Below are 12100 nucleotides of genomic sequence, written 5' to 3'. Positions count from 1 at the left end.
TTTGGTGTAGTTACCTTTAAGTGTCATTCTGTGCTGGAAACAAGGGCTCTAATAAAGTTAAATTCATACTGTGCTCTTGGGTGTTGCTAAAAGACTTGTTTTTAAAGAAGAAAAACGTGCTGTTGTGGTACTGTCAGGGACATCTTATATCCAGTAGAAGCTGTGACTTGCTGTTCATCTCAGTGCTGTGATTATAGAATCATAGAATTGTTTAGGTTGGAGAAGACCTTTAAGATCATAGAGTCCAACCCTTAACCCAGGACTTCTAAGTCCATCGCCAAACCATGTCCCTAAACACTGCATCTACATATCGCTGAAATACCTCCAGGGATGGTGACTCAACCACTTCCCTGGGCAGCCTGTGCCAATGCTTGACAACCCTTTCAGCGAAGAAATTTTCCCTAATATCCCATCTAAACCTGCCCTGGTGCAACTTGAGGCCGTTTCCTCTTGTCCTATTGCTTGTTACTTAGGAGAGGAAACCTACCCCCACCTGTGTACAACCTCCTTTCAGGCAGTTGTAGAGGGTGGTAAGTCTCCCCAGAGCTTCATTTTCTCCAGACCAAACAACCCCAGTTCCCTCAGCTGCTGCTCATGAGACCTGTGCTCCAGACCCTTCACCAGCTTCATTGCCCTTCTCTGGACATGCTCCAGCACCTCTTAGAGTGAGGGGCCCAAAACTGAGCACACTGTTTGAGGTGCGACCTCACCAGTGCTGAGTACGCGGGGTCAGTCACTTCCCTGGTCCTGCTGGCCACACTGTTTCTGCATGCGATTGAAACGGTACCCAGTTTAAACCCAGAAATTTCTAGCTAAAGCTACATAATGGGAATAGCTGGCTCATATTACCATCTTGCAGTTAGGTTATGTCTTAGCAGTGAGGTTTTTATAAGACTTTTCCAAAAATTCATTCTGCTTGCTACCATTGGTGTTGTTGACTTCCTTTATCTACTGAAGGAATACAAAGTCTTAAGACTACTTCAGATGATAACGTTATAGAACATATATGCGTGATTTTAGCTCTTCAAGGGTTATATTTACAAATTCATTACAAACATTACCTGGGCTTTTATGTTGGTGGAGGTTTGTTTTAACACTTTCTTTAGGTCCCAGTTAAAAATTTACTGTTTCTTTAGCTGAAGTAAGAGACGTAATGAGAATGCAGGTAGCTAAATTTCCAGTGCAGTGGTGTGAAAGCGGTTTGCATGGCAGAGCTGCACTTCATGAGGGAGAAAATAACAGGTGTTCACTGGATCCTGTTGTCTGTTATTTGCACTAGAAGCAATATAAAATACATATAATTGTAAAATTGTGTATTTTGTGCAATGCCTAATGTTCTAGTTAACAAAACAGTACATAAAAGTGTAATTAAAAAAAAAAATAGCAAGATGATTGACCTTTGCAATAGAACAATATAGCGTGGAAATGGGTATTGACATGCTGTGTATATTGTTTATAGAAAAGGGCATCAAGTTAAGAGTTGGAGAAGTTATTGCTGAGATCTTTTGTTGTCCTTAGACTAGGTGCATGTAATAGTCACGTAGCCTCCTGGTCCTCTAACCTTCAACCTACAGTGATTCTGGCAAGAAATACTTGAGGCTCTGCCACCTCCCTTGTAAATAAATTCCAAGCCAGTTTTCTTGTGATAATATAATGCCATTTGCATGTAAGTGTTTATGTTCCACTTGAAGAAGAGAAAAACCCCTGCCTTTCCACACTTGGCATTTCTGACAAAAGCCTGAGGCATGAGAGCTCATTTAATTCATGAGCTCCAAGAAAGTTGTCAAAATTTTGCAAAGGTTGTTTTTCTTGCATTCTTTTTCACTGAGCTAAAACCCCCAGAATTTAAAACTGAGAAGAGAGAGTTTGGACTTTTCCTTTGATAATGCAGAGTAATCACAATCAAGTCTTTAACAAGGCCTTTAACTGAACCTACCCCTCCTTTTTTTTTTTTTTTTTTCCTCCTTTCTGTTCCCAGACCGATTTGTGGGATTTACTACCTAGATTTTGCTGTGGCCAAGTTGCACAAGATTTATACAATTGTTTTTCTCAGATCACATTAACTCAATAAATCATGTTTGCCAATAATAGTGTGGAAATCCACTGGCTTTACCTTTGCGGTGGTACTTTGGACACTTTAAACACTACCAGAAATGGGAACACCTGTATGCTTTCAGAATACTTTTAACACCCTTTGGCAGATATATTTGGACAGATGCCTTATTTCATTACCTTTCTTAAAATGCAAACAGTGTTGAATAGCATTCTGTCTGAGCTTTTTTTTTCTATCGGCTTCCTGAGCAGCTGCTAGGCATTTTCTTCTTAATATGATCTAGGATTCTCTGCTGCTAGTAGATAGAAGCTGAATGCAAATGCTTTCCCCTCCCCCCAGAAGCTCAAATGCAAATAAGTGGTCTGTAAGCATAATGAACAGTTGCCTTTTGTCATAAATAAATGCAGAAGTCAATAATGCAGTATAAAAGCTGTTTTAAGGTAAAACGACAGATCTGACCAAAAACCTGGAATGCTTATTCAGCAACTTGTCAATTTTTCTGTATTCTATTTCATCTGAATGATAAAAATAATCTGTAATGACCTGTGGTACAAGTTAATTGTGAGAAATTTCATGTGCTTGCAAAAGACATGAAAGCAGATCTGTTTGCAGTACCACACAGAATTTTGTAGTAATATTTTCAAAGCTGGAGTAAATAAAGAATAGCTAATTCAAGAGGTTTTAATTACCACCAGGGCAGTAGTTGTAATTTTTTTCTGGAGGGACAAAGATACACTATGTACCTAATTACAGAAAATGTGCCAGTCCTTCAGAGACTGCATAATAATTTTCATTGTTAAGTTTTAGCTCCTAATGTACAAGAAATGAAAAAAAATTATGGAGTTTTGGATAGATTCTAGGTTTCATAGATAGTGTAATGATCATATCAACCACAGTCAGATGTGGTTATGGTGGCATGCTGCATTTTTCTGTTTTGCTTTTTCCGTACACAGCTGTTCCATCAAGAATGCTCTGATTTTTTTCTAAAGCTGATCATTTTACTGTCTAGTGCATGAAATGGCTTCAGAACTAATGTTGACATACATCATCAGAGTGGAATAAATTAAAACTAAAGTATATAATTTTTTTTATATGACAGAGAAGTTATTCATGTTTCCATAGGAAGAGCATCAATGAATTAACTTTCTGTCTCCTTACACAAAAAGATTATCTCTGAATTCTTTTGATAGCGTTCCTTTTCCTTCAGTGTCTTCTCCATCTCTCCCAGATTGGCCACTGACCAAATTCTTTGGAATCCTGCTCCACCTTGACCCTGTCTCATTACTGCCTGGTGATCAAACCTTCCTTTCTAGGACCAGCAACATTTCCCCTCCACCTCTTCATTTCCTCTCCGTAGAGAAAGCTTTAATCACCTGTAAATTGAGTTCAGTTTCTAGCCGTTATGGTATGCAAAGTCTAGGTTACATTTTGGTGAGGAAGCTGGCGTCTTTCAACTAGTTGGTTCCTCTTCACTTTGTTTTGTGGTGTGTCTGAGGGAGTCCCTCTTCACTTCAACTGAATGTGCGACCTCCTGAAAATCTGAATTGCTCTGCAACATGTCAGTGTGTTTTAAATTATGTCAGTTAACTCTAATTGATAGTGAGTTAACTTCATTTGTAATAAGGATAAAAACATCAGTCCCTTGTAAAATGTGAATTTATTCCATCTTTTTGTAGTACGTCGTCCCCATGGCTTTTATTTTAGATGGATGGTTTCTCAGTTGTGGTGGATGTCTAGTTTCTTTGGCAAGCGTATTTTATTTCTTTAGACCCATAAATACAGGATTGCTGTGGCTTGGAACTGGCCACTGGCTTTGCGTTTAGCTGGCAACACAGTCCCCATTACCTGTCTGGCTGGACTTGTCTTAGCCTGCCTTGAGATTTGTTCTGACTTATCAAAGCATTTATCTAATGACAAAATAATAAATTCCATCTCCTTTATTTTAGCTCTTGCTTAGCTTTGTACAGCTGTGTGGTGTAACCTTCTTTGGTATTAGATGCTTTGTATTTAATAGGTAGTTACAACATGTAGTCACTATCTATCTATCTATAACTATCTATCTATAACCCTAGACTAATACGGAACGTAGAAGAGTAAAGACATGTGACCATTACTGAGGCCTTGAAAGTACTGGCATGGGTTGACACTAGAGGCCTCAGACCTGTGAACAGCTCACCAGTGTCCAGTTACAGGTCATCAGATAGTGTGACCTTGAGAGCAGAAAAAAAACCCCAGTTTTAGAGGAAACAAAGAGAACAAAGAACAGATATGTGGCATATATAAAACACATCATAAATGATGAATGAAGATGTATTGCAGGTTTGCAGACCCGTGAAGAAATAGCAAAGTGTAGAACACATTAACAAACATAAAAGTCACTCCAAGAGGAGCCTAGACGGAGAAGAGGAAGAAACAGGCAACTTCCTACTCATCATGGCAAAGTGCTTGGGAGGCTGATAACTCATTCACCATACCTCACCTTCCAAGGTTGAAACCATTGACCTTATGACCCCAGAGGGACAGTGGAAGGGTGAGCCATGGGTAGATAGTAGAAAGACTGTGTGTATGTATGTTATTTTAACAGTATGTATATTGTTTAGAGTGCATCGGTATCATTGTAAATGGACTAATAATAACTCTTGACTAGACTGTTACAACTTCCATTAGACAACTTTCATTAGGACTGGCTTTTCACATACAGTGTGTTCCTTTTGCCCATCACAAGATCCTGAATGTAACAAATCAGTGGAAATTCAAGCAACCTATTATCTAACTTGGGTATCACACCTCAGTAACAGTGTGCATCTTCTGATTTTAGGCTCTTAACTGCCCCCCCTTGCATTTCCCTGCAAAAACTAGTGTTTGAGAGAACAATCAATGCTTAACTGCGGATTGCCTTCTTTGCATTGGTTATATGAAGTCCATATACTCCTAACTTTTAGCGTTTTAACCAGATTTATCAGATCTTCTGCTTCCCTTCTTGTCAATTCCCTTTTCATTTGTCAGCTGGATCCTCAGTGGTAAGATTTGTTGTTTCCATTCTAGTTTAGTTTTACTCTTTCCTATTGTACTGGACTGTTTTTAAGCAACTTTGCTATCTTTAATCTAATGGTCTTCATTATTCTGAAGAGTTGGGGGTGCATACCATTTATATTCCGAAGATTTATTCAAACTATAGGTAAAATGACTAAACCGTGTTTTAGGTGTGTTCACTGAGAGATTTTCTTGATGCTTTTGGACACAAGAAGATAAGTTTTCATTTTCTGACAGCAAATGGTGTGAAATACAGAGCTCTTAATATCTTCCTCACCTTGCGTGAGGAAGTACTTCAAATCCTGACAGGCAGCTTATTTCTGAATTTAAAACTATTTTGCCATTGGTGAGGAGTTTTTGACATTTATCTCCTTTTTGAGCTAAATAAAATTTTTCAAGGAAATTGTGGAATTTGTGCATAAAGGACAACTGGATTTGAGGTCTTCAAGTTTTGTTTAGAAAACATAATAACTTTACTCAACACCAGGCGGTGTACAGTATCTGATTAACGCTGTTGTGGTTGATCTGGAGGAATGGCAAATGTTTTTTTAGGTTTCCAAGGAAACAGTGCAATAGGGCCATATGGGGGTATGAATATACATATGTACGTATAACAATTTCTTAAAATATGAAGGAAACAAGATTGGAGGTGGACTAGATATCCATATTTATATATGTGAGCTGTACCAAGCCTAGCTTTTCCCATCCAGCAATAAAGAACCTTTCACCTGCTCTAAAAGACTCATGAGTTTTGCCTGTATGACTTCCTACCAATCTCCTGTACCATCAGCTGGCCATAATGTAGTTGTCTCATCTGCACCAATGATAATTGTCACTGCTACCTAAAGGTTGTTAACTGGGTAACCACAGAAGCATTCCCTTTACCAAGACAAATAATGTCCATGACATTAAATACAGTCCTTAAAATAAAAGACTTCACTGAATGCTTTTCCTTGTAAGATTTGTTTATGTACTCAGTTGGAGATGTGTAGGTGAGCTGTTTTTTATCAGAGAATGGAAGTCTGGTCAGTGTATCACATTCTCTGGAGTTGCCAAAATAAAAAAAATGTAAGTGTAGGAAAGAGGAAAAAAAGATAAAATTGTCCTGCTAATTACATCTCTGATCTCTTTAGTGCAGTAGCCTGGATAGTACAGATTTCTCAAGCTCTGATTTAAGAACTATCAAACTTCAAGTAAATTTATTCAGTTAAATAGTAACATGATTGTAGGGGAAATTTCTTCCAAAGCCCAAAGGACTGATGACCTTGTTGTTCAATCTGTGCATACATGTTATTTACACAAGTTTAATCTAAAGTTAGTTATGACTCTTCCGAGTTGTCTGTTTATCTCCAGTTGTTCAGTGTGTATGAAGAGTTTACTCTTATCTTCTCCTTGATCTGCATGTTGACACGTGATATACTGTTGTAATGTTGAAGGTCAGGGAAAATTAATCTTTACAAGATGTATTAGCCTGACACTTGCCTCGGTGATTATATTTGAAATAATCAAAAGGCATGCCTGTTGTTTTTGTTAATCTCAGCTGTAACGAAGTATACTGTTTGCAGTTTGTTTGTATACTGCAGATATATTAGAAGAAGTTACTCTTTCTTGGTTCTAGAGGAATAAATTTTGGAAAATTATTGTATGGCCACTATTGCATTTTGCATGTCTTCTAGCAAAGATAGGAAAGAGCAAGACTGATTACATCTGATGAATATTGAAAAAAATTTTAATTTCAGTTCTTGTGAAATTGCTGTACCTAAGAAAAAATTATTATGCAATATTGGTTTAATAGTTTGTTTCATCAGATTTTAAATTAATAAATTGTATAACTTTGTATCAGATTAAGTGATGCATTGTAATGGGACTTCCATTTTTCTCACATAGATGGGGACCATTGTGTTTACACCTTTTCTTGCATGCCAATGAAGGCAGCATTGTGTTGAAGGAAGTGAAAAAATGAAATGGTAGCAAATATACTGATTGACATTTCTCTAAATTGAAGTTTTTATAATTCTTTTTGCAGTTAAGGCCTCAGTCCATCTCCATTGAGATAACTTTGATCTAATGTGTCATTGTAGTTCAGTTACATATCAGTAGTGATTTGCTACTGCTTTTTCAAGGGTTGTTTGTTGCAAATTGCTTTCAAGTCTCTGTTGGTTTCTAGATGTTGGTAGCCTTCCCAAATACAGAAAAAAATTGAGGTGAGCTGGCCTGGTATTACTGAACTTCCTTTGAATTTTCTGAGTTCTCAGGAATGCATATATACTTCTAAGTATATATAATATTTAAGAAGTAGTGATTACCATAATCTGTTTGAATGTCTTATTTTTCCTTGTTTTTCTCTTCATTTTCAGGTCTGGCAGTTTCGCTTCAGTTGCTTCATGGAGACATAGAACAAATTAGGAGAGAGTATACATCCAGGTTTACCCATGGAGTATCCATAACAAGGAAACTAGGTTTTTCCAATATTATAATGCCTGGTAAGTTTAACAAGAAAAAACACTCAATAAGCAGTAAAAGAACTAGTGAGAACTAGTGAGAAATTACTTAGTTTTCAGCAGATTTCCAAACAAATACTGTATTGTAAAACTTCTTAAACTTTTCCAGAGACTTTTATATTAGTGTTTTTCAGATAGATAGAAGAAAACTGAGTCCCAGTGGCCCCACTGCATTATACATTGTATAGTTAGCTATATTGATGCCAAAAGGGCATAAAGCCATAGCAGCCTTTTTTGAGAGTTGGAACCCCATTTAGAGAAGTGAAGATGATTGAATGCAAGACTGATGAGCTCTGTGCAGAGAAAAAGATAACCAGCAAGAACTTTATGATCTTAGGGGCTGGTAACTCTCTGAATAAGGATTCACAGACTTTCACTGACACTCTACAGCTTCTGGTTTCATGTGGTTTGTGTCTCAGACACTGGAAATGAAGACACTGGAACTGGATAATAATAGGGATGTAGAGACTTTATTTTAATTATATGGTATGACAAAAAGTGCAAATACTTAAATAGATAATAAGGAAGGTAGAAAAATCGTGTCAATATGAACGTGAAGAAGCAAATGTAGGAAGAAAATAGCATTGCTAGCTATAGTTCCATCCCTGAAATGAAATTAAGTTTAATAGGTTGCTGAAAATTATAAGGCAGATGTCTCTTTAAAGGAGAAGCATAGTTGCAAGCAGACTAGTTTGGCATGATTATGGTGTTGTGGTGTTGCTGAGAAATGTTGCAGGGAGGAGCTCACATCTTGATTTCCGCTGAGTCCACACACAATGCCTTGAGTCTCTCAAATGTAAATCATCCTCATGACTTTGCAGGTTTTAACAGAGGCTACCTTCTTAAAGATCTGTCTTTGCATTCATGGGTACCTAAATCAAAAGTAAACTAAGGTTCTGAGGCAAGAATAAATAAGCTGCAATACTTCACTAATCAAGGAGGTGTTAAATAGGCATTTAAAACTCAGTAATGAGACTCAGCTTTAGCTATGGGCACGTATTTCTCTTGAACTTCTGCCTGAAACTTGATAACTGAGATTTCACTCTTGTGTTCTTACTGCCAGTTAAACATCTGTCCTTCTGCATCCTTGATCAGTACTACTAATCACTTAACACATACACAGAACACAAGTTAATAAAACAGTTTTAGCATTTTTATGAAAATACTCTGCTGATGTGACTGTAGTATTTAGAACAATAAAACACGAGTCACGTGCCATTTAATTTGAAAGCAGATTATGTATGTTTAATGGAAGCATTCAGTTGAAATCTTAGGGCTTATTAGCTAGAATTTCTCTGTTGTATTACTGTTGAATTTGTAATTTGAATCAAATGACCGTTATAGATAATATGGCTGATACAGTGTATTCAGTAAAGACTGCCTCCATGTTAACTCCCATTAAGAAACCCTTCTCCATTTATCTATATTTAATGACCTTCTGCTCTGTTACTAAATTTTCGAAGTTCTATGCACAGCTCTTGTATCCCCTCACCTTCCAGTTGTGAAATAATGTGATGTACTAGACTGTGAAAAACATGTTACAGCAGACTCTGTAATCAGCTGCTGGAGGAGTTTCTCAGCTCAAAGAACTGTGTAGGGTCAGTTTGTCCTGTTTTTAGTTAACAAAATAATACATTGATTCTGTGCTGCTTTCTCAGTCCAAATATATGCATACCTCGGTTTAGAAAATGTACAAATTTTATTTTATGTTTACTGGCATAGATGAGAAATAATTATGTTACTCTTGCAATGATGAGTTTCAAGGGCTAACCAGAGCAGTATGCCCTAGGCACTGAAATGCCTGCAGGAGCCTAGTCTTTGAAATGTTTTTTTCTTTTCAAGATCCCCTTTCATTTTGTTTCTTTTCTAGTGTCTTCTTTTCAGAGATAAATTAGAGAACTTCAACTTTTGGCACTGGAAATGGTCATTAATTAGATCTTATTTTATGATTTTGTTGAAAGAAAGTATGTTGCAGTGGCTAATTAGCACTTGGGTTAGGGTTCTGAACCAGACTCTTGAATTATTCAATAAGAAATACTTCATGCTGCTAAACTACAGTATGTCTTTTATAAATGCCGTATTTTAAGTCTTCTGGTGTATTTAAACTCTCTCTGACCGTCATTTTTCATCCTATCAATCCTTTTCTCTTTGGAGGCTACTGTTAAAATAACTAGGTTCAGCATACATGCCAAACCAGAATTTTGTTGACAATAGTAATGCACAGTTTATGGAGCAGTGCGTTTTATGTCTCTGGAGCCTGACAGGGTGAAGCCACAGGATGGTTTTTCCGGCACCCCGTGAAATTTTTTAATGAAGAACTCTGAGTGTTTTAGGAAATGAAGTAGATGGCTAGGGAAAAGGTGTATATGATTCAAAAAGGCTGTGAAATGGGTAACTCACTTCATTGTAGCTGACAGGAGGAGGACAGGCATTGAAAGTGTAGTCTTGTGAGTTTAATCAACGTGTATTTTCTAGGTTTAACTGGAATTTAAGCACAGAATCTATGCAAACACTAGTAAACTTTCCAGCATCCCAGTGTAGCAGTCTGCAGATGCACAGGCCAGTATTCTCAGAAAGCTTTGTACAGCATCATAGGACAACTGTGCTTGCATCCTGAATTTCTGTGTTCACCATTTCCTAAAAGGACAGACAACCACATCACCACTTAGTATATAAAATTTTGCATTTAATATTTACAAACCTACTATACTTTGAGCAGTGCTTTAAGTTAGATTAATGTATATGATAGGTGATGGAATGTGAAAGGCCTTTTGTATTTTTCTGTACATGCTTTTACCAGCTTTTTTGCTGTTTTATGTAGTGCACTCTTATGGACTCTATTTCTAAATTTGACTTACAGCATCTGTGTCAGTGCGTAACTTCAGTGCTGCATATGCTCATGTGTTCTAGCACATATGCATGTACATATTCTTTTGCATCTTTGGAAGATACCCACTTCCATAAAGGAGCCTGATCATTAGTGTGTGTTGTCTGGGGGTTTTATAATTGGAATAAACCCTAACACAGCTGTTTGTCTAAATGAGGGCTTACTGGAGGAGCCATAGCTCCCTGCTAGGACTGCCAGTTGTAAACAGTCTCTAAACTATCATATGGTAAGCGTCCATATAGTTGCATATCTTCCTTTCTTGTGCATTTCAGACAAGAACTGCGTCTGCTTTATTTTATTTAAGCTATACTGTTCTTAATAGTGCTAAGTCTGTTACTGGTAGTAGTTGTCTTGGCTACCTGGTACATTCAAAGCCAAAATCCATTTAGCATGAGACGCTAGAACATGAAGTAATCTCATGTCTTTCTGTAGAATCCTTTTTTCACTAAGCAAAGTTAGGTCCAACCCTTACTTCCTGGAACTTTATGCATTTTTGAATTTGTGTGGGTTGGGGTTTTTTTTTTGTTTGTGTGGGGTTTTTTGGGGTTTTTTTAGAATTACAAACTTATGCAGCTTTTTCTATAGTATCAAAGGTAATTTTTAATTAAAACAGCTATAGATACAGTTTTGAAAGGTTCTGTATCTTATAGAGGACAGCAGCTTGCCTCCAAATGTCTTAGTCCCTAAAATGTACTGCAATGCATAAACAATTGGCTTGTTTACCGACATCTCAACAGATTTTCATAGATGGATATCAATTAGCTATAGAAACCTTTTCTCAGCTTATGATATCAACTGGTGGCATTACTACTGCTGACATCTCTCTACCACTTTGAGGTAAGATCAGAGTTTGTATTTCTTCCTGTCCATCCAAACTATTAAACTCTTATGATATTAGAAAAGTTTTGAGAAGAGAATTGAGAAGTCAGTACAACAGTATTACATTAACCATTGTTTTCCTGATTCATAAGCTTAGAGGGTTTGTAATGCTGGTATCTATAGCTGAGCTGGTCAGTCTTGACCGCAAAATTCTTGGCTTGTAATACTTCACTCTGGATTTTTGGTCCTTTTCTTAACCCTGTGATATATTTTTGCAAGTAACATAGCTAAAGACTCTACATGAAGCTGCAGTATTAATTTCCATGATGGAATTTTCATACTTTCAGACATTTGTCAAATAATAGAAGTTGCCTTTTGTTTCTCAGTGTTCTTTTTTAAACAACTTCTGCTCCTTCAGCAGATAGAGTAAGCTGCGCAAGATGTTGCAGTGCTTGTAAGTTTCCAACATTAGGCTGTCATATGCTTAACTTAAGAAAAATGATTTATTTTTTTACCATCATATCTGTATTGCTTTGCATTTGTAAACTTTTAACTTCATTAGTTTTCCTTTAGCTGTCCAGTTAAATCTCATCAGAATCCAGTCTTTGAAAGTTACTGAATACACTCATTACTCCTTCATCTGGATTATTAAAAGGTCTTTTATTGTCTTCATGTGCAAGTACACACTCCAATATTTCTTACTTTCTATTTTCAGAAGCTTTTAAAATTAAACTAGACTAGAATCTTTGTCGTTTTATACAAATGATCTCACAAAATGCTATCTTTGTGATAACAGGCATTTTTCAA

General features: G+C 36.9%; 1 protein-coding gene across 4 annotated transcripts in view; it reads left to right on the top strand.

Annotated features, from left to right (window-relative positions):
* DOCK4 (dedicator of cytokinesis 4) overlaps positions 1 to 12100 on the top strand; it is a 256389-nt gene that overhangs the window by 136505 nt on the left and 107784 nt on the right. For all 4 annotated transcript variants that reach the window (XM_037388680.1, XM_037388679.1, XM_037388681.1 and 1 more), the window contains exon 13: positions 7444 to 7569. In XM_037388680.1, coding sequence (XP_037244577.1) covers positions 7444 to 7569 — 126 coding nt within the window. The remainder of the gene's footprint in view (positions 1 to 7443; positions 7570 to 12100) is intronic.

This window comes from Falco rusticolus, chromosome 5, assembly GCF_015220075.1.
Source record: "Falco rusticolus isolate bFalRus1 chromosome 5, bFalRus1.pri, whole genome shotgun sequence".
In the NCBI taxonomy this organism is placed as follows: Eukaryota; Metazoa; Chordata; class Aves; order Falconiformes; family Falconidae; genus Falco; species Falco rusticolus.
This window is presented reverse-complemented; position numbering and strand designations above follow the sequence as displayed.